The 27,296-nt window shown below is 46.7% G+C and overlaps 1 protein-coding gene across 1 annotated transcript; it reads left to right on the top strand.

The window, feature by feature from the left end:
• The first annotated feature begins 260 nt into the window (after nucleotides 1-260).
• Nucleotides 261-25,574, top strand: LOC147629403 (spermidine synthase 1-like). The gene is made up of 10 exons (XM_086812662.1): nucleotides 261-623; nucleotides 2,803-2,879; nucleotides 3,032-3,154; nucleotides 23,271-23,375; nucleotides 23,718-23,790; nucleotides 23,977-24,048; nucleotides 24,318-24,513; nucleotides 24,662-24,812; nucleotides 24,909-25,012; nucleotides 25,148-25,574. The coding sequence occupies exons 1-9, from the start codon at nucleotides 320-322 to the stop codon at nucleotides 24,981-24,983; spliced, it is 1,176 nt and encodes a 391-aa protein (XP_086668788.1). The 5' UTR covers nucleotides 261-319; the 3' UTR covers nucleotides 24,984-25,012; nucleotides 25,148-25,574.
• The last annotated feature ends 1,722 nt before the right edge of the window (nucleotides 25,575-27,296 follow it).

The raw sequence follows: 27,296 nt of genomic DNA, 5'->3' as shown, positions 1-27,296 counted from the left end.
GAACAAGTTCTAGGCTAAAGCGAACCCGTCTTTTCCCGAACCCTGCTTTCTACTTTCAAGCCAAGAGGAAAAAACAAAATTCCTAAAAAAGGGGAGGGATGCAGGCAATAATTTGTTGTTCTTAAAGAAGCCACGTGGCAATGTGAGACACAAACTACAGTGGAGTACGGCGGTGACCGGTCAGGGGGAGGATTACCGGGGCAATCGGTATACGAACGGGTTCGGGGGCGACGATAAATAGGCTGGGAGTGTAAAGGTAAAGAAAGCTAAGAAATCTCCCACATTTATTCTTTCAAAACTTTAGTAGAGGTCTCTGGCTATGGCGGGCTCCGAGGTGAGTTTGAAGAAGAAGTTAGGCGAGGAGAGTCTTTCTTCTTCTGCGGGCGCGGGCGTCTCACAACAAGCTCAGAGAAGCCGTGATGATGGTGGGAGCTCCTGCTGTGCAGTTGATGAGCAGGATCAGAGGGGCAGCAGAAGATGCTCGAAAATGCCCAACCACTTCTGCTGCCCCCGCGGCATGGACCCTTCTGCTGCGGTCGTAGCCGGGAAACCTGGTACCGGGCGCGCCAACCTATCTCGTGGCATCCCCGGATGGTACTCAGAAATCAACCCCTTGTGGAATGGTACCAATTTTTCTCTCTTCCTTGCTAAAATCGTTTAAAAAGAAGAAGAAGAAGAGAAAAACATGATGCATCGAAGAAGAAGAAAAAAAGGGCCAATGGGCGTGTGTGGGTTTGTGCCCAGGAAGGGGGAGATCCAGAGTCCATATCTCTGCAAATTCCCTGTGGCATCCGGGCCGTTTGTGGCCATAATTGTATCGACTTCGGGCGGGAGACCAAGTCGCATTATTCAAGGTTCTACTACAGATGATCTACTCAAGGGAAAAACAATGGAGGAGAAAAAAAAAGGGGACATTTTCTCTGCCCCCTTTTGAAAATTCTTAGAGATGTGGTGTCCTCTCGTCTCATTTGTTGCCTCCTGTATAGCAATTCAAAAGACATACAAAATTCCGGTTTTCAAACTTGAGTACCCATTTGTTACAACCAGCAATTTTTTCAACCATTCGAAGGCTGCTTGGTCTCCCGTCATTTGTCACAAGCAGCAAATTTTTCAACTGCTTTTTCTTGATTTCAGCTGACAGAAAGACTGTGCTCTTGAGGTTATAATATCTGAAATCCTAGTGTTTTCACATGTTGCTTTTTGGATGTTGCCATCAGACACATTTATCAATCTATGACACATAGCCACAGATTCTTGCTTACAAACAGCTAAAGTTTTGTTTTATATCTCACATCAGCATTGCCAAATTGATTTGTGTATGGTACATGCATGCAAATCAAATTATCAAAGTATATGTATACATGCCTTGTGAAATGCTGAACAGTCGCCGAAGTTTTCACATATATCATATTATCATTGGTCCATGGACTGTCCCCACCCCTCCCCCCTCTCCCCCCCCCCCCCCAAAAAAAAAAAAAACCCACAAAAGGTGTTAATGAACCCGTGTATATGTGAACGCATGTAAGAAGGCGCCCCTGCATCTTTGGTTGTTTTTACCTGGTGATCCTATGCAAGGCTCCAAATCCTTTGGTAAATAAGCAATGGAAGCGCCCTCAGATCTCAATGCAGTTAGTCTCCATTTCTTGTGTGTGTCACATACTCTGCATTTCTAATTTTCTAGAGGTTCCTGTGCCTCCCTGTTATCTCTACCTGATGACTTGTCTCTACACGCAACCAGTGCAATGATACTTGAAGCTGCCCCAAAGGTATTCTTAATGCACTTTACAGGTGAATTTGGGCATCTGTATAAATTCCTTCTCTGTTAATATAAGGAAGTGTCTTTTATATAAGCTTGCATATGAAGCTGCCAAAGGTTATCTCTGATCATTATGTTTCGCTTCTCCTTGTTCAAGTAGCCTATATTCATGTGCATTGACAAGGTGACAGAGTGTCTAAGGAGATTTCATGTGATGTCATCCATTGTGTAACATGTGCTTATTAACAGTTTTCACCCCTGCAGAAGCGAGCTGCATGGAGGGTCAGCCATGGTAGCCTTTGTTGGCTTTCTGTTGTAATTCTCATGGTGTGTACTCTGTAAATATGTGATCAGCTGAAATGAAGAACTGTATGGAGAGCTGGAGCTACAAATTTATTTAGAATAGTGTGATGTGGCTTGTTGCAGATAAGGGGGCTGGCAACAGAGTTTAGGGGCTCTTGACCTGGCTCCATTCTAGATATGGGAGATCGACCGCCCAAAACAGTGCTCTGTACATGGCTGCTAGCCTGGCAAGTCAAAGAGGAGGGATTTATTCTGGATCTGTTGGGTAAGCAATATTGCTCTAGGTGTGCTGGTGATGCACATCCTTAAGCTAGGTGAGCCGTGGCTGTAGGATTCATGGATAAGTTTGGTCCCAAAAAGACCACCCAACAGTCAAGTAAATGCCTTCACAGTACAGCCTCTGTGTGTGAAGGAGTCCTTTTGTAGACCCACATAAATCGTGTAAAAGACCATGATCTTGGTTTTCCCAGGCTTCACTGTAATGCTTTTGTGACACAATCTGAGAAAGAGAAAGAATAATAAATCTTACTCCTTGTTATGATTCTAATGCTTTTTTCCTCGTGGGTCAAGACTCAAATCATCTTTTTATGTTTGTTGTTTATGGCTCAATTTGAAAGGCAAGAGGTTGTCTTGGGTCAAGTGTGCTCTTATGGTTACATCGCTCGCGTAAGGATTAAGGTGCTATTTAATGAATTTGCAGAGGGTAGGTTATGTTTCTTGTTACATCTCTATTTCTGTTTCAGGGGAGGCACACTCACTGAAAGTGGAGAAGATTTTGTTTGAAGGGAAGTCAGACTATCAAGATGTTCTTGTCTTCCAGGTTCGTGGTTTGTTGAGGAACATTTTCAATTTTAGCTGTTTCTTGTGGTGAATTTGTGTGGACCTTTTCCCTTTTTGCAATTACCTATGTGGTGACCAATTGAGTTAGAGCTATTTATGCTCTGGTACTGTGGTTTGGGTTTGTTTTGGCAGTCTGTGGCGTATGGAAAGGTACTAGTGTTGGATGGTGTTATTCAATTAACAGAGCGTGATGAATGCGCCTATCAGGAGATGATCACTCATCTGCCGCTGTGCTCTATTCCTAACCCTAAAAAGGTCAATCTTCTGAGTTTCCTCCTGTGTGTTGTCCCCTAACACATGTTTACGTTCTATGCTAAAATTAATTCTTTGTGATAGAAAGTCTCTGAAGTACACAGTGCACACATTGGCTTAAAATAAGCTAAAGTTTTGTCATTTCAGAACATATTCTCTTCTTAAACCTTCTCAATGTTAAAGTTTGATTATATCTTCTCAAAGTATAGAACAAGCACTCCCACAGCTTGGACAGGTTCAGCTCTTTGCAGTTGACAAGATGCATACCCTTTATTAGAATGGATTTGTCATATGGTACTTCAGGTAGAACTTAGATATGAGCTATGAACGCAACAAAGTGAAGGTGCACATGTGTGGGCAGAAAATAGATATGTCAAGGATGGGTGTATAGTTGGACAACATCTAAACCAATCCGGGGGGTTTCACACATGACTATTAATGTGATTAAACACTTAAAATATAAAGGCACATAGCTTATTCATTTAAAACCATAGGCACATTATAAAACTGGACACCACACTCTGCGACCAGAATGCTCCCCCCCCCTCCCCCCCCTCTTGGAATTTATGTCATTTTACCAAGGAGTATTTATTTGTTACAAGTTCTCTTGCTCCCACACATGGAACATGCCACGTTATCCATAATACCAAGTACAAAGGCCCAAAAGAGTTCACATGTCCACAATCCACAGATCCTGCGGTGAATCCAAGAGAATCCACAAAACATAGGATCCTGTCCTTAGTCTCCACCATGGAGCATGGTATTGTTGATAAACGGGTGGCGGAGTGATATGCAACCAATAACAATCTCCAAACTTCCACAGAGTTATGAAAAAGCTTGGAGGGTCGCCAATAGATGGTAGCGAAGAAGATATCTGGTAAACTCCACGTGGTGCTATTAAGACCACCTGGCCTCGAGTCAAAGAGTCATGACAGTACTTAAGAGTTCTCCACCCGATCCAAGTATCACCAAAGGCCTCAAAAAGCAAGTATGGTGAAAGTATGCTCTCCAAGTGATATAGGAGGTCCAGCAGCCAAGTCCAGCTTTATGACCAAAGCAAAATGACGATGATTGGCCGTACAGCCCGGTACAGTTGTACGGTAGTACCAAGCACACAGCCAGTTTGGGCACAATACAACTGTATTTAGCAAGCAGAAGCAGTAGGCGAGAGTCTCAAGGAGTAGGAGGGTTCGTATTGTAGTGTACGACCAGTAGCACAGAACTGTATGACACTGCTCAGCAATATGGACAGGAGACAATGCAGATGTACGGCTGAAGCCAGACAGTGACGATGACGTCAGTTTTCTGTATGGTCCTGTATGGCTGGTGTACAGTAACCGTACTGTGTACGGACAGTATCAAGGCGGCGTTCTCTTGCTGAAGAGGATGGCGATGGTGTCATTGAAGTTGGCGGCCAAGAGCCTATTGACTTGATCCACCTGTCCCATACCTAAAACGACAAGGTAGATTAGGTCATCTTCTCTACTGTGTATTGAGCATGAAGAAGCAGCAGCTTCTTGCAGGGTTCAGGTCTCTGATTAGGCGCTAATCACAATCAATCAATCAGAAACACTCTTTCGCAAGCACCCATGTTACATTGGTATCAAAGCATCAGGCCTTGATCAAGAAGGGCTGCAAATTTTGTTTCTGATCAAGGCGTGTTGTTTTATCATGAAGAACCTCATCATTGTCAACGTTTTCACCTCAGGTTTGTGTCTTTGCTTTAAAGTTGCGTTTTTTTCAGTTCTGTACCATATATAGCGCTTGTGGTGCAAGTTGGCAATCAGCCAAGGGTTCCGGAGGGGGTAAGCACATTGCGGAAGGGCAGATGGAACAAGGAAGACAAGGCGGCTTGTAGAGCAATATAACACAGTCGGAATTGAGGTAGAAGAAGTGCATCAGAGGGAGGGGCTTCAGTGGACATAAAATGCTAGTATTCAGGGCAGTCCAGTGGACAGCCGATTGCGGAAGGGCGGATGGAACAAGGAAGACAAGGCGGCTTGTAGAGCAATATAACACAGTCGGAATTGAGGTAGAAGAAGTGCATCAGAGGGAGGGGCTTCAGTGGACATAAAATGCTAGTTTTCAGGGCAGTCCAGTGGACAGCCGATTGCAGCCTTCATAATACATCAATTCAGGGTTTGAGAAGGGGTCGCAAAACCAGCCCACAATAAGTAGACACATTGGTGTTTCACAGGCGGTGTGTGGGACTGTTAATGCAGGGCAAGTTTAGGTATTCATCAGGAAAAGTCAAGATCAAGATTCCATGTCTTGTTCGGCAAAGGTCCAACAGGAAGTCGGGGGGGCATGTAGAGTTTCATAGAAAGCAAACTGAAGACATAGATAAATGAAGGAAACAACTCTAAGAAGAGCATCGAGTCAGATGTTTGACAACGACTCAACAACGATAGAGGAGTTACCAGCCATGATGGCCGCATTACAAAAGCGGAAGCAATTGTGGTGAAGCCAAAGGAAGTGGATGATTGTGCAAGACCAAGGGCAACATTTTGACGTCGACCAAGGATCACAGAGGTCCAATTGTGCAGTCTCTGTTAGTTCCCTGTGAACTAGTCTTTGAGGTCATCACATTCATTGAGGTCGTGGCAACACTTGAGGTTCAAGCACTTCTCTCTGAATCCATTGAGGAGGAGGTCAAGTTGAGTGTTTTAGAGATTTCCCAAGGTCTTTGTGGAGTCTACCATGCTAGTAGAGCATCCAGAGGCAAAGGGGCGAGTTCTAGCACCCACAGTTTTCGAGGAGGTAGTGCCAGAGACATCATGTTGGAGGTTGAGCTCACAATGGGAACGATAGTGTGGAGCAAAGACATATCATGTGCACCCGTGATCCAAGTTAAGCAAGAGAGGATGTCACGTGCACACTCTTCTGAGGTGTGACGTGGACATGCTTCTACCCATTGGTCAGCTTGGAGTTCGAGTACATGGCCGGATTCATGTGTTTGTGAGGGCTATTGTGCTAGTTCATTGTAATATGATCTAGGTACCCAATGTGTGTCCAAATGTGGAGATAGTTATTGGGTTATTGTGGAGAGTTATTGGGTTATTGTGTGAACACACTTAGTTGTACATTATTATTAGGGTTGGTAGCTAACTTTTTAACATTAGACACTATAAATAGGAGTCTAGGCCCTTAGTCATATTCATTCATTGATCAATCAAGCAACATTGAGTCGTTGAGAGTTCAGGAGTTCTGCTACCATTGAGTATCTCTGGTTCATCATTGTACATGTTTCATGATAAGTAATACAAGGTAGATTAGGTCATCTTCTCTATTGAGCATGAATAAGAAGTAGTTTGTTGCATGGGTTCAAGTCTCTCGTGATTAGGCTCTCATCACAATATATTAATCATAAGCATGCTTTCACTAGCACCCATGTTACACTAGCCAATGTAGCATCTCAAATAGTCGAAACATGGGTCAATCTCAAAAGTACAATCTTGATCTGAAGTACATTTTGCAGGACCACCAGATTTCCAACAAGAGACATAAAACCAATGTAACAAAAAAGTGTTAAAGAAAAGTACCCAACGAGCAAATTCGTAGAGTGCTATCTCCCCATGGAGTAGGCGACATGGTATCCCTTGCCAACTAGGCCTTACAAGAATGTACACCCAAGACAAGAGTCTCATTGGGATATGCGAGTATTTGAAATTAACAAGTCATGGAGTCCAACCCTTTCCAGAGCTATCAAGTTGCCTTCCAGAGCTATCCAGCACTATCTAGAGCTATCTAGAGCCATTTGAGAAGTACAACGTTCCTCTCTTCAGGAATTACTATGTCTTGTCATTTTTGGGAAACAATGACCTATACATGTGATTCTACCAAAAGTCTCCATGACTCTTCCAACGAGCAAAGTCGGCCTTGGCTAGGCGCACAACCAAGTCCCATTCTGGACTAGTGTCCTAGTTCCAAGCCATACCCTTGTCCCGTCCCAGATGCTCAATGGTCAAGTGGTCCAAGGGTCATACTCTTGTATCACACACTTGATCTCTTCAAGAGTCCAATGAAAAAGCTTTTGTTTTTCTCAAGAGAAGATCCTTTCATTAGTTAAAGAAAAACGTGTCATAGTGGTAGAGTACAAACATTGGCTAAAATGCAATTAATATATGCAAAAGACATGAAGGGGGGGGTGCTCTCGGGAGGAGGTTACATTAGAGGGGGAGGGCGGGAAATCACACGAGGGGCCTATAATGCGAGGAAACTCCTCCGTCCTTCCGGTGGCAAGGAAGAATCCGGGGGTCCAAGTGTGAAGGAATGCCTCTTGCCTCACACTGGGGGCCTATAATGCGAGGAAACTCCTCCGTCCTTTCTGGAAAGGAAGAATTTGGGGGTCCAAGTGCGAAGGAATGCCTCTTGCCTCAGTTGCATCGGTCAAGCGCTAGAAGCATCCTCTCAAGTTGTGAATGAGATCCATCCATATGGCTCGGTTGCATGGGTGGGGTAATCACTCCATTAATGGTCTCGCTGCAGAGCAAGCATGTGTAACACGCGGAAGCTCTGATAGTCTTCTTTCAGCCCGAAACACTACTGGAAAACATCTGATGCAAAACGCAGATATGGAGAGAGAGTAGAGAGAGAGAGAGAGATGTGCTGGAAAATTCAGTATATTTCATATAGTACAAAAAGGGTACTCTAGTTCTACAGCCAGAGGTTGCCTTATAAAAGGTGAACATCACCAAAATCTAGCCTAATACTTGATCCACTCCATAGGGGAGAGAATGATTCTAATAATGAGCACTCTTCCTTTTATAGTAGTCTTGGACACTTTGGTGTACTGGCCGACTGCTGGTCGGCCAGTCTTATATGCTTTAAATGCCCCTTTTCAGCGTTGCTCGACTGGTGGTCTTCTTCGATCCTTAGTCGCCACTGCCGCCTTGTCCTCTGGAGCGCCTGCAGCCGCCTTGCCTCCTCTGGTACAGCCGACAACACCAAGTCATGCAGCCGACAGGGTTTTTCCCCTTGCTCATCATGCGCCGGCTCCTACCTTCCTCTGGTACAGCCGACAACACCAAGTCATGCAGCCGACAGGGGTTTTCCCCTTGCTCATCATGCGGCGGCTCCTGCCTTCCTCTGGTTCAGCCGACCAGTGCTGGTTTAGCCGACCCCATGTCCTGGCTCCTAACGCATGGTTATGAAGCTCCTCCAGGCCTTGCTTTGAATCCACCTTTGTCCTCTTGTGCTCCTATCTGGTTCATAGTCTTTATCTGGCTGCCTTTTGTGGATCAGCGTCTGAAGTTTGTCCATGGCATTGATCATGCACGACATCCCCCTCTGCTAAACTTGATGACGGGAATCCAACCTGCTCTTGGATGACTCATGACTGTCATCATCCCAATCCTTTCCCGAAGTCCCTCTGTCATCATCCATCCCTAGCAACCCTTTTCTCTGAAAGCCCGGCCTGTTCTCCAAACCACTCTGTCTCGGACGAAGATCTATGCATCTGTTCCCTCTAGTCCACAATCCATTCCTGCCCCGACTTTGAACACTGTCTTGGTCTTCATTCCTGAGAAATGTGTCTGGCACTCTCACATCGCCCTTGGAGGATAATCCTCCCTTGGGACCGTTGCCCGGGAACTTATCTGGCTCACAGGACTGCCATCCCCTTTGGCTTTGTGGAACACCACCAACAAACCTCCTAGGAGCTCTTCCCGATTCTGTGTTCCTTGCCTTGGGCTTTGCATCCGTGTACTTTCTTGTACCTTGGACCTGTACACCATCATATGGGACTGAATCAGTGTTTAGCTTTGCTAAGCCTAATGCTCTGATACCAATGTAACATGCGGAAGCTCTGATAGTCTTTTTTCAGCCCTAAACACTATTGGAAAACATCTAATGCAAAACGTAGATATGGAGAGAGAGTAGAGAGAGAGAGAGAGAGAGGTGCTGGAAAATTCAGTATATTTCATATAGTACAAAAAGGGTACTCTAGTTCTACAGCCAGAGGCTGCCTTAGAAAAGGTGAACATCACCAAAATCTAGCCTAATACTTGATCCACTCCATAGGGGAGAGAATGATTCTAATAATGAGCACTCTTCCTTTTATAGTAGTCTTGGACACTTTGGTGAACTGGCCGACTGCTAGTCGGCCAGTCTTATATGCTTTACATGCCCCTTTTCAGCGCTGCCCGACTGTTGGTCTTCTTCGATCCTTAGTCGCCACTGTCGCCTTGTCCTCTGGAGTGCCTGCAGCAGCAGCCGCCTTGCCCCCTCTGGTACAGCCGACAACACCAAGTCATGCAGCCGACAGTGTTTTTCCCCTTGCTCATCATGCGCCGGCTCCTGCCTTCCTCTGGTTCAGCCAACCAGTGCTGGTTCAGCCGACCCCATGTCCTGGCTCCTAACGCATGGTTATGAAGCTCCTCTAGGCCTTGCTCCGAATCCACCTTTGTCCTCTTGTGCTCCTATCTGGTTCATAGTCTTTATCTGGCTGCCTTTTCTGGATCAGCGTCTGAAGTTTGTTGTCCATGGTATTGATCATGCACATGACAGCATGTGAGATGTGCCAAGATGCTAAGCTGTTGATGAGCTCCCATTGCTTGCTGGTGCTCGACTTGGGCTCCCATGGTTGAATCGGGGCAATGCCCACTGCAACCATGTAGATGCGGAGATGGGTGAGAACCAGTGCTTAGCTGCTCCCGTCATCCTCATAAAATATGGCCTGGCCTACCATCACGTGACTAACCCTCGGCGCTCGGATCAGATGTGAAGTTGGAGGATGTGCTGGCATACTTGCTGGGCCTTGGGGGCTTGCACCAGGCTGTCCCCCCTCTCCTTGGGTCCCACTGTCCCACTACACACGAGCGAGAGGGTGGTTCTCCCAAAAAGATAGATACCAAGATGCAATGCCTCCAACCTTGAGAGGAGGGCCGATGGACCATTTTCATTCGTCTATGGATGTGACACCTCGAGAAGAGGAGGATCGATGTACCATTTTTGTTCATGGTGCTTCATAAATTGGTTCCTTTGCTTGGCTGGGGGGGTGTGTCATCACCATGCTGCCAGTAAAAGGGTAACAGTTGGCCTCGAGGGGCGACCTTGAAGGTGCTGAGGGCTCTGTGTGACAGAGCTTGCATATCCTGTCCTTTGGTGCGGCCGCCCTAGGTCCATATCTGGTAGTCTCCACTCTTAGCTAATGGGACGAGGTGTGGATCTGGCCGATCGCACATTCAATCCCAAAGGATAGGTGTGTGTCCATGTAGCGTGGGCGGATGATGAACCCATCCTCTGTCAGGCATAGGAGGTGATCTTTGTAGAAGGCCATCTTCGTCCCCAATGGACGACTAGGTGAACTCCATGTCCTTTGAGTATCTAGTTTGACAATGTCCTTCCTGATAACCTTGTTCCACTCTGTGCGGCTGAGAGCAAATGACGGGGCCTCTATGCTGTACTGGAACAGGGGGAGTGCCTCCATCTGCATACCGTGCATGCCAAACCAAGTGCCTACCTATGCATACCAGCACTCTGTATCTCCCTCAAGTGACAACTGTTTGGAGGACTCCAGGGCTAGCCGGGGGTATCTATCAAGTGGAAGCTCCCATAGCTTGTGCCAGTATGTCACTATCTGGAATAGAGCCTCTGTCACTATCGGTGCAGCCCCCATCTCTCCCTGCACAATCTCATGTGGCATTGATGGCTTACTCCTAATCATGCGTGAGATCATCGCCACTAGGGGCCTCTCCATCGGCTTCCTGTCTTGGTTGGCTCTCTCCTTTGTCTCTTCCTGTGGCATAAGCTAGGACCCTGGATGGGGGCACCATATAGTAGTGCAAGTGTAACTAGAGTATCAAATAGCCAAAGCTTCGTCCTCGGCTCCTGAAACTGTATCTGTGAGCATTGCCTCTCTAGCGAGCCAAGGGTTGCATATCCCCTCATCAATCTAGCTTTGGCCGCCTTCCGCATCGAGAACTGAGGTCCAACAAAAGTGATCCCAAGGTATACGTGTGAGGTAACATACTCCACAGGTTCTCCATTGTATGTGAATTGTACTGTAGATCTACTTATCCACTGTGAGGAGGTGTTAAAGATCATGACCTTGGTCTTTCCAAGGTTCATAGTGAGGTCTTGGTTCTCGCAAAAGGCCCGTAATGCATCCAAATGCCTTTGCAGCCCCTCTGGTGAATCAGAAATAAGAACAATATCATCTGCATACAAGAGGATCGGCATGAGGACTCCTGCCAAATGTGCTCCTGGTCCTCCCTGTCTGTCTATGGAATCCGAGATCTCGTCAATGTATAGACCAAATAGAGTAGGAGACAAGGGGCAGTCCTGCTTCACCCCAATAGTGTTGTGTATGATCTCTGAGTCACCTCCTGGAGCCCGTACTCTGCCTGTGACTGACTCATCGAGTGTAATGATCTCCCAAAGCATCTTTGCTGGCACTCCCATATCTTGCAGTCTCCTCATCAATCTGGCATGTGGGACGGTATCAAAAGCTTTGCGGGAATCCACAAAGTAGCAGTATATCTGATGCTCGTGAGCTCTCCCCTCCTCAATGATCCCCCGTAGTGTAAAGATATGATCTAGTGTGGAGTGCCCTCTTCTGAAGCCTGGTTGCTCCGGTGCTCTGAGTCTCTGCTACTCGGACCATCTACTAAGCTCATGCTCCAAAATCGAACCATAAATCTTGGCCAAGGTGTGACCAATCATGATTGTCTTGTAGTTGTTGGGGTCCATGGGGTCACTTGCTTTCAAGATAGGTACAATAGTATTCGATGACCAGCTGACGGGGAAGCCCTCACATAAAGCCTTGTTAAACATGTGAACCAGTAAAGGGGCTAGCGTGTCCATCATGATCTTGTGCTCTCCCACAGTCTGCATCCTGTCAATAGCATCTCTCACTATGCTGAGGTGAAAGAAGGGAGAGTGGGGGACGAGGTTCGGGTGGATGGGGGAGAGGTGGTTGCTTGGGGACATGGTAGAGAGAGGTGGCATAGGTGTGCCAGGTGCTGGGTGAAGTAATCGGAGTCGGAAGGCAATGGCCTGGAAGATCCTCGAGGCCTCCTTACAGTCCCTTCCAAGAAATAGTTGGTATAGTTCCTGCTCAAAGCCTGGCTGGTTAGGCTCTCTTCTTTCTCTGTGTGAGACGTTGAAAGATCACTTGCGCCTTTGCTGGTGAGTGGTGGATCCTAGCGCCATCTACCGATGTAGACGGGCTCGGTATCACGACATTCCTCGTCTCTTCTGTGGGACAGTCCCTCCTGGTGATGTAGGGGTGGCTTTGGAGTGCGGGAAGGCGGTTGCAGCGGACGTATGGAGGGTGGTTGAGAGGGGTGTGGTAAGCTCATCAAGTAGGATGTGGGGGTCGAGGTCGAGGTCGAGGTCGGAGAGGATGTGGTAGACATGATCAGAATAGATGGAAGAGGTCTCTTTGGTGAAGTGGTATCACGGACGGTGATGGGGCAAAGCAGGTGGTTGGATGGTGTATCGCCATGTGAGGGAGAAGGCCAGGTATGCATGGTCGGCCCCAACACCGATGGGGCGAGGAGAGATGGTAAACTTCGGAATGAGTGGGATCAGAGAGAGGGACCCCATTAGATAGTCTACTGTAAGGGGTAGGAGGTGAAGGAAATGGATCTAGGCCATCTAGGCAGGCCATCATAAATGGCTAGCCTATGAGCCCCGCCGAGGGCTAAGAGATGCCCTCCATAGTTTGTGCTGGCTGTTGTATCCTATGATGTACGCTCCAGATCTGTACCCACCGTGTCAATCTCTTGGTACATGGGATCATCTGTCTCAAAGAAGGGTACCTGTGATGCGGGCATTGAAGTCTCCAGCCAGGAGGATGTCCCCTAGACTGGAAAACTTCATAATGTCATCATAAAGGGGCAGGTACGGGGACTCTCCATGGGTGGCATTTTTAGAATTGGAGGGTGCAAAGTAGCACACTGCAAGGTAGATGTCTCGGGCCCTCTCTGTCTGGATCCTCACCCACTATAGCCGTGCGGCCTCATCTCGTCCGACCACCTGTATCACATGTTGAAGCTCCTCCTTGTATCGTAAAGCCACCCCTCCCGACCCTCGGGTACCCCCTACTGTGCGTGGGTGTGGGCGGTGAACAGACTCCCATTTGTATCCTCTCACCTCTGGAAGCCCGACTCCCCTGGCACTGATGTGTCTTTGTGTATAAGACCAAGTCTCTCCCTCTAAATGTCTCCTCGAACAGACGTGCATCTGTCCTCAAGGCGCCATTGCAATTCCAAACCACAATCTCTAGCTTGGTCTCATAGGTCTTGCACCGTCATTGGGCACGTCGCTCGGTGATGATCACCCTCCCATCTCTGTACATTGCCCATTTCCTTGCCTTCTGTGCATCCAAGATGTGTGGCATGCACTCCCTCCTATGTGCCACCTGTGCTAGTGTGAGATCGTCTTTGAGGTAAGTCTTTTCTCCTTTTAGTGCCCGCCTTTTGGTAAGAAATCCTTGCCTCGCCTCCAACCCCGCAAACTTGAGGATGAGTGCGTGTTCCTTGGTGGTGTCTTTGCCCACCCTCCATGCCTGGACGAAGGGCGTATCAGCGATTTCCAGCTTTCTGCATAGTGCTATGGCGTCCTCTATCGGCGAGGCTCCTTCCTTCCATCCCACCACTCACATTCAATGCGCTAATCTTCCTTCTTTTCTCCTCTTCGAGTGTGTCATTGATGATGTTTGGGGATGATGGTGGGTTCTGTTGCTTCTTGGCAACCTCAATCCAGCTGCCCCCTTCTTCCACTCGTTTCTGTGTCTTCTTAATCACACCTATGAGAGAGAGAGAGAGAGAGAGAGAGAGAGAGAGAGAGAGAGAGACTTGAGCGTGTGCGGGGGGGAGAAGAAAGAAAGTTGTATTAACATCTTCAAAAGGCCAAAATGACCTATGTGACCAAAAGGTTACATCATATCCATGAGGTACATCATCCTAGGTACAAAATAGTAATAAAGAAAGATAAAATCTGATCTAGGTACATAAATAGAGAGCTCTCATATCACCCTAATACATCCCTCATGGGCCGCTGTGACATGGTGCTCAGGTGGTAAAACTGGGTTGGTGCGAGAAGGTCCTACAATGATGGGTGATGATGGCCCGGATCCTCCTGTGGTGGCGTGGCCGTGGGTGAGGGCCATGGGGTCTGGGGCGTCGAGCTTTGCATAACTCAGTGGCTCTGTCGAGTGTCACATCTCTCGGCCGAGCTCCTGCACTAGCCTGTGCTTTGAAAAGGATGGGTAGATTGGCCCTCGGAGTGCTGGTATGGAAGAAGTCGGTGAGAGCTCTCTGTGCTGGTCCTCGAGCAAGTACAACTGATCTAGATCTCACTAAGGACTCCTTGTGTCTATGGAGCTCTAGAAGAAAAAGTTCCAGGCATCTCTGATCCGAGAAGTCCATGATTGTGGAAAGTGGTCCGAACCCAGCTCGAAAGAGGCAGTGGAACCTCCCTCGAATCTCGTAGTATACAGGGCATCAGCATATGTAATGATCCTCTATCTCGGGCTCTGTGTGATAGAGTTGGCATATCGTGTCCTCTAGTGCAGCAGCCCTAGGCCCATATCTGGCAGTCTCCACTCTCAGCTAGTGGGATGAGGTGCGTATTTGGCCGATCGCACATCTCACCCCAAAGGATAGGTGTGTGTCCATGTAGCGTGGGCGGATGATGAACCCATCCTCTGTCACGCATAGGAGGTGATCTCTGTAGAAGGCCATCTTCGTCCCCAGTGGACGACTAGGTGAACTCTATGTCCTCTGAGTATCCAGTCTGACAATGTCCTTCCTGATAACCCTGTTCTGCTCTGTGCGGCTGAGAGCAAATGATGGGGACTCTATGCTGTACTGGAACGGGGGGAGTGCCTCCATCTGCATACCGTGCATGCCAAACCAAGTGCCTACCTGTGCATACCAACACTGTATCTCCCTCAAGTGTCAACTGTCTCGAGGACTCCAAGGCTAGCTGGGGGTATGTATCAAGTGGAAGCTCCCATAGCCTGTGTGCCAGTATGTTACTGTCTGGAATAGAGCCTCTGTCACTATCGGTGCAGCCCCCATCTCTGCCCGCACAATCACATGTGGCACTGATGGCTTACTCCTAATCATGCGTGAGATCATCGCCACTAGGGGCCTCTCCATCGGCTTCCACCCATCATATACCTCCTCTGTATTTGTCTCGGCCGGCTCTCTCCCGTGTCTCTTCTTGTGGTATAAGCTAGGACCCCACATGGGGGCACCATACAGAGTATCAAATAGCCAAAGCTTCGTCCTCGGCTCCTGAAACTGTATCTGTGAGCATTACCTCTCTAGCGAGCCAAGGGTTGCATATCCCCTCATCAATCTAGCTTCGGCCACCTTGCGCATCGAGAACTGAGGTCCAGCAAAAGTGATCCCAAGGTTACATGTGAGGTAACATACTCCATAGGCTCTCCACTGAATGTAAACTGTACTGCAGATCTACTAATCCACTATGACGTGTTAAAGATCATGACCTTGGTCTTTCCAAGGTTCACAGTGAGGTCTTGGTCCTCGCAAAAGGCCCGTAATGCATCCGAATGCCTCTGCAGCCCTTCTAGTGAATCAGAAATAAGAACAATATCATTTGCATACGAGAGGATCGATATCAGGACTCCTCCCAAATGTGCTCCTGGTCCTCCCTGTCTATCTATGTAATCTGAGATCTTGTCAATGTATAGACCAAATAGAGTAGGAGACAAGGGGCAGCCCTGCTGCACCCCGATAGTGCTTAGTGCTGTGTATGATCTCTTGAGTCACCTCCTGGAGCCCATACTCTGCCTGTGACCGACTCATAGTGTAATGATCCCCCAAATTATCTCTGTTGGCACTCCCATATCCTGCAGTCTCCTCATCAGTATGGCACGTGGGACTGTATCAAAAGCTTTGAGGAAATCCACAAAGCAGCTGTAACACGCTCTGGGAGTCTTCTTTCAGCCCTAAACACTACTTGCAACATGCTGATGCAAAATGCAGATATATAGAGAGAGTAGACTCTAGAGAGAGAGAGAGATATGCTGGAAATTCAGTATATTAATATAGTACAAAAAGGTACTCAGTCCACAGCCCTAGGCTGCCTTCTTGGAAAAGGTGAACATCACCAAAATCTGTCCTTAACTGGGACCCTAAAGACCCAACTCCTGAATGAGTTGAATGCCTAAAAAAATGAGCACACTTTGCTATTTATATGGTTCTTGGACACTTGGTATACTGGCCGACTGCTGGTCGGCCAGTCAAAAATACATTAAATGCTCTTCAACACAGCCCGACTGGACCTCTTCACTTTGTGATGCGTGCAGCCCGCCCCTGTCCTCTGGTTCAGCCGACCACACTTTGTGAGCAGCCGACATCATCCCTTTTCTTCTAACGCATTGACAGGACATGCCCTCCAGGCCTTGCTCCAAGTCCACAGTGTCCACTTCTGTATCTTGTGCTCCAAATCCCTAGCTCTAATGGTCTTTTTCTGGTTGCCTCTTCCGGATAATCTCTGAGAATGTCCATGGCATATTCATGCACATGACATCCCCCTTTGCTAAACTTGATGACGAGATTCCAACCTGTTCTTGGATGACTGTCATCATCCCACTCTATTCCCAGAGTCCCTTTGTCAACCATCCAACTCTGGCAAACCCTTTTCACTGAACACCCGGCCTGGTCTCCAAAACCACTCTGACTCTGAATAAAATCTATGCATCTGTTCCCTCTAGTCCACAATCCATTCCTGCCCCTGACTCTGAACACCGTCTTGGTCTTCATTCTTGAGAAATGAGTCTGGCACTCTCACATCACCCTTGGAGGGTAAACCTCCCTTGGGACCGTTGCCTGAGAACCTATCTGGCTCACAGGACTGCCATCCCCTTTGGCTTTGTGGAACACCACCAACAAACCTCCTGGGATCTCTTCCCGATTCTGTGTTCCTTGCCTTGGGCTTCGTCTCCGTGTACTTTCCTGTACCTTGGACCTGTACACCATCATATGGGACTGAATCAGTGTTTAGCTTTGCTGAGACTGATGCTCTGATACCAATGTAACACGCGGAAGCTCTGGGAGTCTTCTTTCAGCCCTAAACACTACTGGCAACATGCTGATTCAAAACGCAGATATAGAGAGAGAGTAAGAGAGAGAGAGATATGTTGGAAATTCAGTATATTAATATAGTACAAAAAGGTACTCAGTCCACAGCCCTAGGCTGCCTTCTTGGAAAAGGTTCATGAACATCACCAAAATCTGTCCCTAATTGGGACCCTAAAGACCCAACTCCTAAATGAGTTGAATGCCTAAAAAAATGAGCACACTTTGCTATTTATATGGTTCTTGGACACTTGGTATACTGGCCGATTGCTGGTCGGCCAGTCAAAAATACATTAAATGCTCTTCAACGCAGCCTGACTGGACCTCTTCACTTTGTGATGCGCCTGCAGCCCGCCCCTGTCCTCTGGTTCAGCCGACCACACTCTGTGAGCAGCCGACAACATCCCTTTTCTTCTAACGCACTGACAGGACATGCCCTCCAGGCCTTGCTCCAAGTCCACAGTGTCCACTTCTGTATCTTGTGCTCCAAATCCCTAGCTCTAATGGTCTTTTTCTGGTTGCCTCTTTTGGATAATCTCTGAGAATGTCCATGGCATATTCATGCACATGACAGCAGCAGTATATCCGATGCCCATGAGCTCTCCCCTCCTCAATGATCCCTCGTAGTGTAAAGATATGATCTAGTGTGGAGTGCCCTCTTCTAAAGCCTGTCCGCCCCGATGCTCTGGGTCTCTGATCCTCGAACCATCTACTAAGCTCATGCTCCAAAATCGAACCATAAATCTTGGCCAAGGTGTGACCAATCATGATAGTCCTGTAGGTGTTGGGGTCCATGGGTCCACTTGCTTTCAAGATAGGTACAATAGTATTCGATGACCAGCTGACAGGGAAGCCCTCACATAAAGCCCTGTTAAACATGTGAACCAGTAAAGGGGCTAGCGTGTCCCTAGCATGGAAGAAATGCTAGCTGAGAAGTCCATCATGGTCCTGTGCTCTCCCAGTCTGCATCCTGTCAATAGCATCTCTCACCATGCTGAGGTGAAAGAAGGAAGAGTGTGGGGGATGAGGTTCGGGTGGATGGGGGAGAGGTGGCTACTCGGGGGCATGGTAAGAGGTGGCATAGGTGTGCTAGGCGTTGGGTGAAGTAATTGGAGTCGGAAGGCGATGATCTTGGAAGATTCTCTAGGGCTCCTTACAGTCCCTTCCAAGAAGTACGTGGTATAGCTCTTGCTCAAGCCTGGCTAGGTAGGCTCTTTTCTTTCTCTGTGTGAGACGTCGAAAGATCACTCGCGCTTGCTGGTGAGTGGTGGATCCTAGCGCCATCTCCCGATGTAGACGGGCTCGGGTATCACGACATTCCTCATCGTACTAGCTATTTTGTGGGACAGTCCCTCGTGGTGATGTAGGGGTGGCTATGGAGTGCGGGAAGGCGGCTCTGCAGCGGACGTATGGAAGGTGGCTGAGAGGCGTGTGGTAAGCTCATCAAGTGGGATGTGGGGGTCGAGGTCGGAGAGGATGCGGTAGACGCAATTAGAATAGATGGAAGAGGTCTCTCTGGTGAAGCGGTATCTCGGATGGTGATGGGGCAAAGCAAGTGGTTGGATGGTGTATCGGCATGTGAGGGAGAAGGCTAGGTATGCATGGTTGGCCCCAACACCGATGGGGCGAGGTGAGATGGAAACTCCGGAATGAATGGGATCAGAGAGAGGGATCCCATTAGATAGTCCACCATACTGGCTCCATGTCCGAAGGGGTAGGAGGTGAAGGAGTTGGATCTAGGCCATGTAGCGAGGCCATTATAAATGGCTAGCCTATGAGCCCCGCCGAGGGCTAAGAGATACTCTCGATAGTTTGTGCGGGATGTTGTATCTTGTGATGTCCACTCCAGCTCCGTACCCACTGTGTCAATCTCTTGGTACAAGGGATCATCTGTCTCAAAGAAGGGTACCTGTGCACCTTTGGTGTGGGCATTGAAGTCTCCAGCCAGGAGGATGTCCCAGAAAGAAAGAAAGAAAAGTAAGACAAAAAGGACTAAAAAAGTCCTAAACAGTTACGAAAGGAAAATACTCGTATTGAGGTACAACAGAAGTGTTCAATATCTACAACTAGCATAAGACTGGTATAATTTTCTCATCTGAGTATCTCTCTCACGGGGTGCTATAAGATAGAGAAACTAAAGCGGTGAGGCAATCTCTCCTGTGGCGGGTGATGATGGCTTTAATCCACCGGTGATGAAGCGGCCGTGGACGAGATGAAATCCCTGATGAACTAGCTTGCTGCACTTAAAGCCAAGGTGGAAGAAGATGTGGTTGCAGTTGTCAATGCCTGAAGATCCCTACGGAAACCATGTGTGTGTGAACCACCTCTTAGAGTGGTTATCAATAATATCTAGATATTTGTGTGTGATGTGACATAAGCAATGATGTTAGGAGGAGAACCTTTGTACTTATAAAAGTTACATGTACTTCATTGAAAATCAATCAAGCAAGTGTCACATCATTGACTCGTATACTTTCACTCTCCCTCTCTACTGTGCTGACTCTCACTCCCTCCCTCTCTCTCTCTCTCTCTCTCTCTCTCTCTCTCTCTCTCTCTCTCACAGCCGCTGTGTTCTACCTTAATCGCCTCCCTTACCGCCGTCGTGTTCTGCCTTGCTCGCCTATGCGCAACTGTGCGCCGCCTCCGCCACCCTATCTTGCCCTGTTCGTTGTGCGCCACCGTCGCCGCCAGAAGGCCCTTTTAGACCAAAAGAAGTTGATAGACATGACATTGAACTAGCATTAGAAGGAGATTCATGCTGTTAGGATTGAGATCCAGGGCAAAGACAATTGGGTAGAGGAAATGTACAGAAACGTATCAAAGCCCTAAGAGAGGGCTACCCAAAGTGGAGGGTTACACATGGGAGTCAGCTGTCAGAGGACAAACACGCACCACGGGGGGGGGGGGGGGGGGGGGGGGGGGGGGGGGGGGCTCGAGAGCAAGTGGCATGCCTGTTTTGCCCTCATTGAGAGGCATGCTCGCAATGGTTAGACACGATGAGGAGGCTCGCTTTATGTGGATGCGATTAGCTAGGCCTGGCTTGAGAGTGATGCATATTGCAGTATGCTACTTCCCACCAAAGAAATCAGAATATGCATGCAGGTTGACAGAGAAAGGGGAGACTCCATATGCGCCATTATTTGGAGACATTGCAGAGTTCTCCCAACAAGGAGAGGTCCTCCTATTAGGAGACTTTAATGCACGGACAAAAGGGCAACAAGTGCAGACATATGACTTCCAGTTAGATACCATTATGTTGTGAGAAATTGACTTGCCTGAGATCTGCCTCAAGAGGGCCATCTAGGATATGGGGAATGCAACACACCATATGGTAGACACTTCTTGGAGATCAGGGCTATGCATGAGCTGGTTATATATAATGGGCTGTCGAGATGGCCACAGTCGGACAGCCTTACATCTTTTTCGCATGGGGGAGGCACTAGTACAGTGGATTACCTCATGGGGTCTCCCGCTCTTATATCACACATCCGAGACTTCGCCATCCCTCCTCCCCCCATACCAGCTGACCACGCATTACTTTCTTTCACGATCTCATGCCCCACCTTACCGCCCACACCCACACCCACACCTCCTGCCACCACCTTCACCCGGATTCATTTCCATCATGATCTTGACTACATCTATGAGGACCACCTCTCCCGCCACATTTCAGCTCTCAACTTATCCCACCCTATCTCCACCATTACATCCCAGCTCTCCTTCATCATCCATGACTCCGCCGACGCCAGCTTTCCCTACACCACATGCTCCACAACAAGTTTGCTAGTGGAATCCCAACCCCATAATGGGTGGTATGATGAACACTGCAAAACAACCAGACTTCACCTCTTACGGGACATGGAATATGGGCTGACTTCAGCACATAAGATGCAACAGATCTTCCGTACATTCACTCGCCGAAAGAAACATGCATTTCTCACCAGACGAGAACAAGAGTTATACTAGCTTTTTTAAAGCGAGGACAACTCAGAAGCCTGGCACGAAAAAAGAGCACCTACACCTATCACAGATCCTAGCCTTTGGGAAGTCTATGCACAGAGCTATATGATGTGCTAGACCAACCTATACGACAAATGTCACACATCCCTCGGCCTACATCATCTTATCTCTTTGATTTCCCCAATGTCACTAGGGCTCTTATAAAGTTGCATAATGGGAGAGCAAAAGATCATGAGGATCCACGCGCGGAACATTTTGCCCATGGGCACCACGTTTTGGCTCCCATTCTTGCCAGTCTTTTTAACAGAGCACTCTGTGAAGGCTTCCCACCCTCCTGGAGTACCAACACCATTGTCCCCATCCACAAAGCAGGAGACCCTACCGACCCAAGTAACTATAGGACTATCATGATTTGTCACACAATGGCCAAAATCTATGGGGAAGTACTAGAGGACACGATGAAATCTATGGTAGAGAGGATGGGAAATAGAGCATTAGGCCAGGGAGGCTTCAGGAGAAACTTCTCCACGTTGGACCATATCTTTACTTTACGGGCTATCATAGAGGAGTCAAGGTCCTCAAAGAGATGTGTGTATTGTTGCTTTGTGGATTTCTGCAAAGCCTTTGACTCCATTCATCGACCCCATCTGATAGGAGGCTAACAGGAGCTCCAGTTCTCACATGAGATGATATGGGGTGTGATGGGCACTATATGAGGCTATACTCGGTTGAGTATGTGCACCTGGTGGGACCTCGGGAGATATATGTAGCACTATTGGGGTTAAGTAGGGCTTCCCACTCTCACCTACACTCTTTGGCCTATATATTGATTAGAATTCAATATTTGTGGATAGTTTCGGACGTTGAGGTTCACCATTGGCTCAGACAGTAGTGCCCATATTGCTATATGCTGACGACATTGTCTTGATCTCAGATTCGGTACATACACATACACATGTCACATGCTATGCGTATCACGATCGGCCAGCTTAGGGTATCCCCCCACCGCCTCAAAGTAGAGATTGGTAGAGCTGAGGATCTCCCACATGAGGAGAGGACATGCAGAGTATGCACCATAGGATTAGTAGAGGATGAGGCCCATTATATGTTCAGTTGCTCGGCTTACTACGAGATAAGGGGGGAGATTCCACTGCCTCTTCCGAGAGGGATTCGGACCACTCACACGGGTGATACAGTTTGAGGATCATAGGTGCTTGGGCATGTACTTGATGGAGTTTAGACAACACAGGGATGTAGTGTTGAGGCAGCATGGTGAGAGACAGCTCGGGCTCCGATAGGACACCTCACAGAGAGCCATCACAGATTTCTGTGGTACACTCATCCACATCGGAATCCACTGCCCACAACAGTTCCTCTACTCTACGACATTAGAGGCCACCACCCGTACCCACGCTCTAGCTCCATGCCTCCAGAGGAGTTCTTAGCGAGAGAGCTCGATCCATTTTGGGAGCCAGACGTCCCCGACCCAGAGCATCAGGTCCCTCCACCACACAGAGACAGATTCGTGAGGTTCTCCGCCGACATGACTTGCTTCCATCACAGAGGCCTGACATATACTCCACCATCAGATCGGTTCTGGCCGAGGTGGGTATGGTCATTAGCCGATCACATCATATTTTACTGTACACAGGATCATCTGTTGATCACATGTACTGTCAGATGTTTTCATTTTACTTTTTCTTTCAGTTTTCCATGGCTCGGTATATCCATGGTACCATTGTATTAATTTTGGTCTCATACGCCCTTGGGGTCTTCTATAGACGTTAATATAACTTTCTCTCTCTCTCTCTCTCTCTCTCTCTCTCTCTCTCTCTCTCTCCCTCTGAGCCCCCATAGCTGGGCTGAAGCTGTATAGTAACATGTTTTTCTCAATGATCTAAAAGGACGGCAACTGTTTGACAAAATCTAACCAAGTGAAAGGCTATCCTACTTACTATTGGGCCTTACTAGACACTGGTTGGAAAACAGCTGAATGATAGTTGGGTCTCTTATTCTAAGCAAATCTTGGCTGTTGGAAAACAGCTGAATGATAGTTGGGTCTCTCATTCTAAGCAAATCTTGGCTGGCTATTTTTGTTGCAGGTTTTGGTGATTGGTGGAGGTGATGGAGGGGTTTTGAGAGAGATTTCTCGGCACAGATCAGTGGAACAAATTGACATTTGTGAAATTGATAAGATGGTTGTTGATGTACGTTATGCAGAGCTTATTTTGCCTTTCTGCTCGACAACGATTGATCTCCATGGCATCCCCCCTCGCCTTCGTTTTTTTAAATGTCCCCGTAACATCCCTCATGTCTTCATGTGTTTTTAGTCCTCCCTTTCTTTTTCTCCTAACCAATCATTTTCTTGTTGGGCAATGCAAAGAACATTTATTCTAGCACTTAGGCAAAACCTTCTTCATGTCATGTATGAGTTTGTGTTTTTACCTCACTTTCTTGGTATATATGGTTTTCTTGCAGACCTTGCTGATCTCTCTCTGCTAAGGCTTTTTTTTTTTTTGGGGGGGGGGGGGATTTGGTATTCATGTTAGGTGTCAAAGGAGTTTTTCCCTGAGCTTGCAGTTGGGTATGATGATCCGAGAGTAAAACTCTTTGTTGGTGATGGTATGCTTCTGACTATTATCATAGAGGGGCATGTTGTTGTGTTGTTCTCTTATTCATGTTAAAACCTCCGTTTGTATCTTTCCGAATCCAACAATTTTAAAGGGGGAATGAAGTTTTTATGTACAAGCTTGTTTACAATGAGGGTTATGGTTGAAAGGTACTTAATTTGTTGACCTTGGTTGCCAGGAGCCACGTTTCTCAAAGATGTCTCTGAAGGATTTTACGATGCTATAATAGTGGACTCTTCTGATCCCATAGGCGATTCTCTCATCTTGTGCACTTTGCTGATCATTTTTTGTTGATGTATAGATTGCCTTGAGGATTAGTTCATATTGAGATCAAACGTGTATTTTCTGGTGAAGAAATTGGATTTAAAACATAAAAGCTCTAGATGAAATCCACTAGAGATTGTGTTTCTTAAAACCTTGTAATTCTTTGACACCACTGACTGTAAGCTTATGGACGTGTTCCATAGTTGATATTGGTTCTATATAAATCCATGTATTGAAGTGCATTCTCACATGCAGGTCCTGCCCAACAACTTTTTGAGAAGCCCTTTTTTGAACTAGTTGCAAGGGCTCTGCGGCCAGGAGGAGTTCTATGCACACAGACGGAGAGTTTATGGCTACATATGCATACTATTCAAGACATCGTCTCAGTGTGCCGACAAACATTTAGGGGGTCTGTCAAGTATGCTTGGACCAGTGTTCCAACCTATCCAAGGTATGCATATACTGTACCATATTTGAAGATATAGCCCATCACACCAAATACATGAAGGGCATCAAGAAGTCCAGAGCTCATGGTGAACTTTATTTGTTGATGATCAGCTCCATAATATTTCCGAGTATGCATTACTTCTGTTTTTCAGTGGTGTTATTGGGCTTGTGTTATGCTCAACAAAAGGTCCGGCAGTCAACTTTTGTCACCCTGTGAACCCTATTGAGAAGCAGGAGTTGGTGTCTAGTACATCAAATGGCCGAGAAGCTCATCCTCGACCGCTGAAGTTCTACAATTCTGAGGTTTGTTGATGCCTGTCTAACCCAAACGAGTTTAAACAATGCAACTTTTTGGCTTTGGCCTACAAGTTAATGTTGCAATGTTAATTTGCATCACAGATGCACACTGCCGCCTTCTGCCTACCCCAGTTTGTCCGCATGTCATTGGAGCCTTTCATGGTTTCAAGTGCATAAGCTGTCCTACAGCCACAAAGCTCCCCCTGGTTTGTATTCAATGCATTGTCATTTGAAGCTTCTCGTGTTCGAGTGCTAATTTTTCTTCTTGCTTCTAATAATCAATCAAATTAATGTGGTCATGAAAGGCCTCTTATAAATTAACTGCTTTCTGTTTGACATAGCTTGTCACGAGTCAGTTTGTGCTGGAATCAACTCGATTATAGCCATTATATGTACTCAAGCATCCAGGTGCCCTTTCTGGCAACTTGGAATGAATCACTTCTGCATCATCTTATAAGGTCATCTTTTGGGAGTTCACTAAACCTCAATATATAGCAGTAACTAGTTATCAAAAGAAACACAGAATGTTTGGAGGTGTATATTTAGGTTGCCACCATGATGGCAGCGCTTACATTGTTCTTCACTTACTCCTGCCTGTCACAACTGGGTCCTATTCTAAAGATTCAGAATCTGCCTTGTGCTAATTAGAGGACTTCATTATAACTTGTCAAGATTGGCATTTATGCTTCAGAATAGGGATCTAAGTGTCTATTGTACAGTTTGAATGACATCTACTGGAATAGCATTGATCAGTATGAGTTTTGTAAAGGAGTTGCAAAAGAGTATTTGACCTTGTGCATGATTTTCTACAGCTAAAGTAGGTGGTACTGCCCAAAAACCTGTGACACACACACGTGCATGTGTGCAAACACATCTTGTCCATTGTTTAGCTAGTTGGTTGCCTAGGACTTCATGGACTCGTCCATTTTTTTAAACTATTTGGTTGTTTACTGCTTGGACAATCTGAACTAGCATCTGACAATTTTATTCCATCACAAGTACCATCATGTGAGGCCAATTGATTAAGCTGCTATTAGTGACATGAGGACAATCCTTAATTTCGTGCAAAGGAGTTACATTCGTTGGAAAATCTCAAAGGTATACAACTTGAAAGAAAGGATTGCAAACAAGGTGCAAGAGGGGGCCGTGGTGCAAGACAAAATGAGTTACATTATCAGAAATCATGCTCAGGCTAAACACATGCATTTCATTACTGTAGCTTGCAAGTGAAAGGTAAAAGTAATTGGCACAATAGTTTGGGTTTTCTAAAGGTCTATGGGAAGCATCACTCCATTAAATGGAACCATGATTTTCACCACAAACTGTCTAAAAAGGTTTGAAGGCTTGAGGATCTGGTGGACACTAGGAGGATAACAGAAATTGAGTAGAGGCCTTTGTTAAGGGTTTTGGCTACTTGCCTTGCCTTGTCCTTCAGTGTACCCAGGAACTTGTTGGAGAGTCATTCTTGTTGCATCTTTTACTTGTTAGTGTGTCTGTCTACTTCAATGGTTCTCTCCTTACTGTCACTGTGAGGAGCTCCTTGGAAATCAATGTCTCCTTTTAGTGAGCAATTTAAGGTGAGCGGTTCCACAAAGAAGGTGAGCAATGTCCCTATAGCGAAAATGAACTACTTGAAAAGCTTAGGGATGCTACAAATCTTAAGCTTGTGTCGGATTACGTCAAAGAGATGCTTGAGATTGACACAAAGGCAAGGAAGTTTAGTCTTAGTGACACTATCAAAGGATTTCAAGAGATCGAATGAATCAACATTTTTTTTGTGTGGATTAGATCAACTTGTAGTTTAAGGAGAGAAGGTGAGTGAATCTTATTTAATACACTTAAGGTGGACTTGGGCATTTTGAATGGAAGACTTTGAAAACTCCCTTCACCATAGTGGAGCTTTGCACTTGGGTAGGGATTAAAGAGGAAGAGAGCTATGGAGAGCTCAATCTCAATCTCAATGCCAATCGTGAGTGCAAGAATGGGAGAGATTGAGAGGTAGAGCAACAAAAGGAGAGCAAGCAACTTCACTCAATGCACTCACACACAATCCACTAGCAAGCACGTAAGCAAGTAATAAAAGAAATCAAAGCAAGCCTCACCACAAAAGGAGCACTCAATTGTAAAATGGGGATTATGTTTGTTCTTATTAGTCCAAAATATCTTATATACATGACTCATATTTATAGTGCGTGGTGGCTCAAGCAATGTTTGGGGGCCCAAAAACTAAAATGAGAGCTAATTTTCTAAGCTGTGTATAGGTTACTGACATTACACATGTAATCTCGGTAATTCCAGATCAACAAGCATTACACATGCCATAGGCTCGATAATATCTCATAGTCATTACATGAAGCACATTGCAAAGAGTACAAAAAGATGTGCGAGGATTGTGCTTGCCGCGGTTCTCCCATCGAGACATGTATTTGGAGGGTTGTCGACGATGAAGATTAATGTAGGTGTTTGAGATTTTTGATGCCTACTCCTATT

Source organism: Cibotium barometz, chromosome 18, assembly GCF_041138505.1.
Source record: "Cibotium barometz isolate CiBa-2024 chromosome 18, ASM4113850v1, whole genome shotgun sequence".
NCBI classification, from domain to species: Eukaryota; Viridiplantae; Streptophyta; class Polypodiopsida; order Cyatheales; family Cibotiaceae; genus Cibotium; species Cibotium barometz.
Note: the sequence above shows the minus strand (reverse complement) of the source record. Positions and strands in the feature narration are given on the sequence as shown.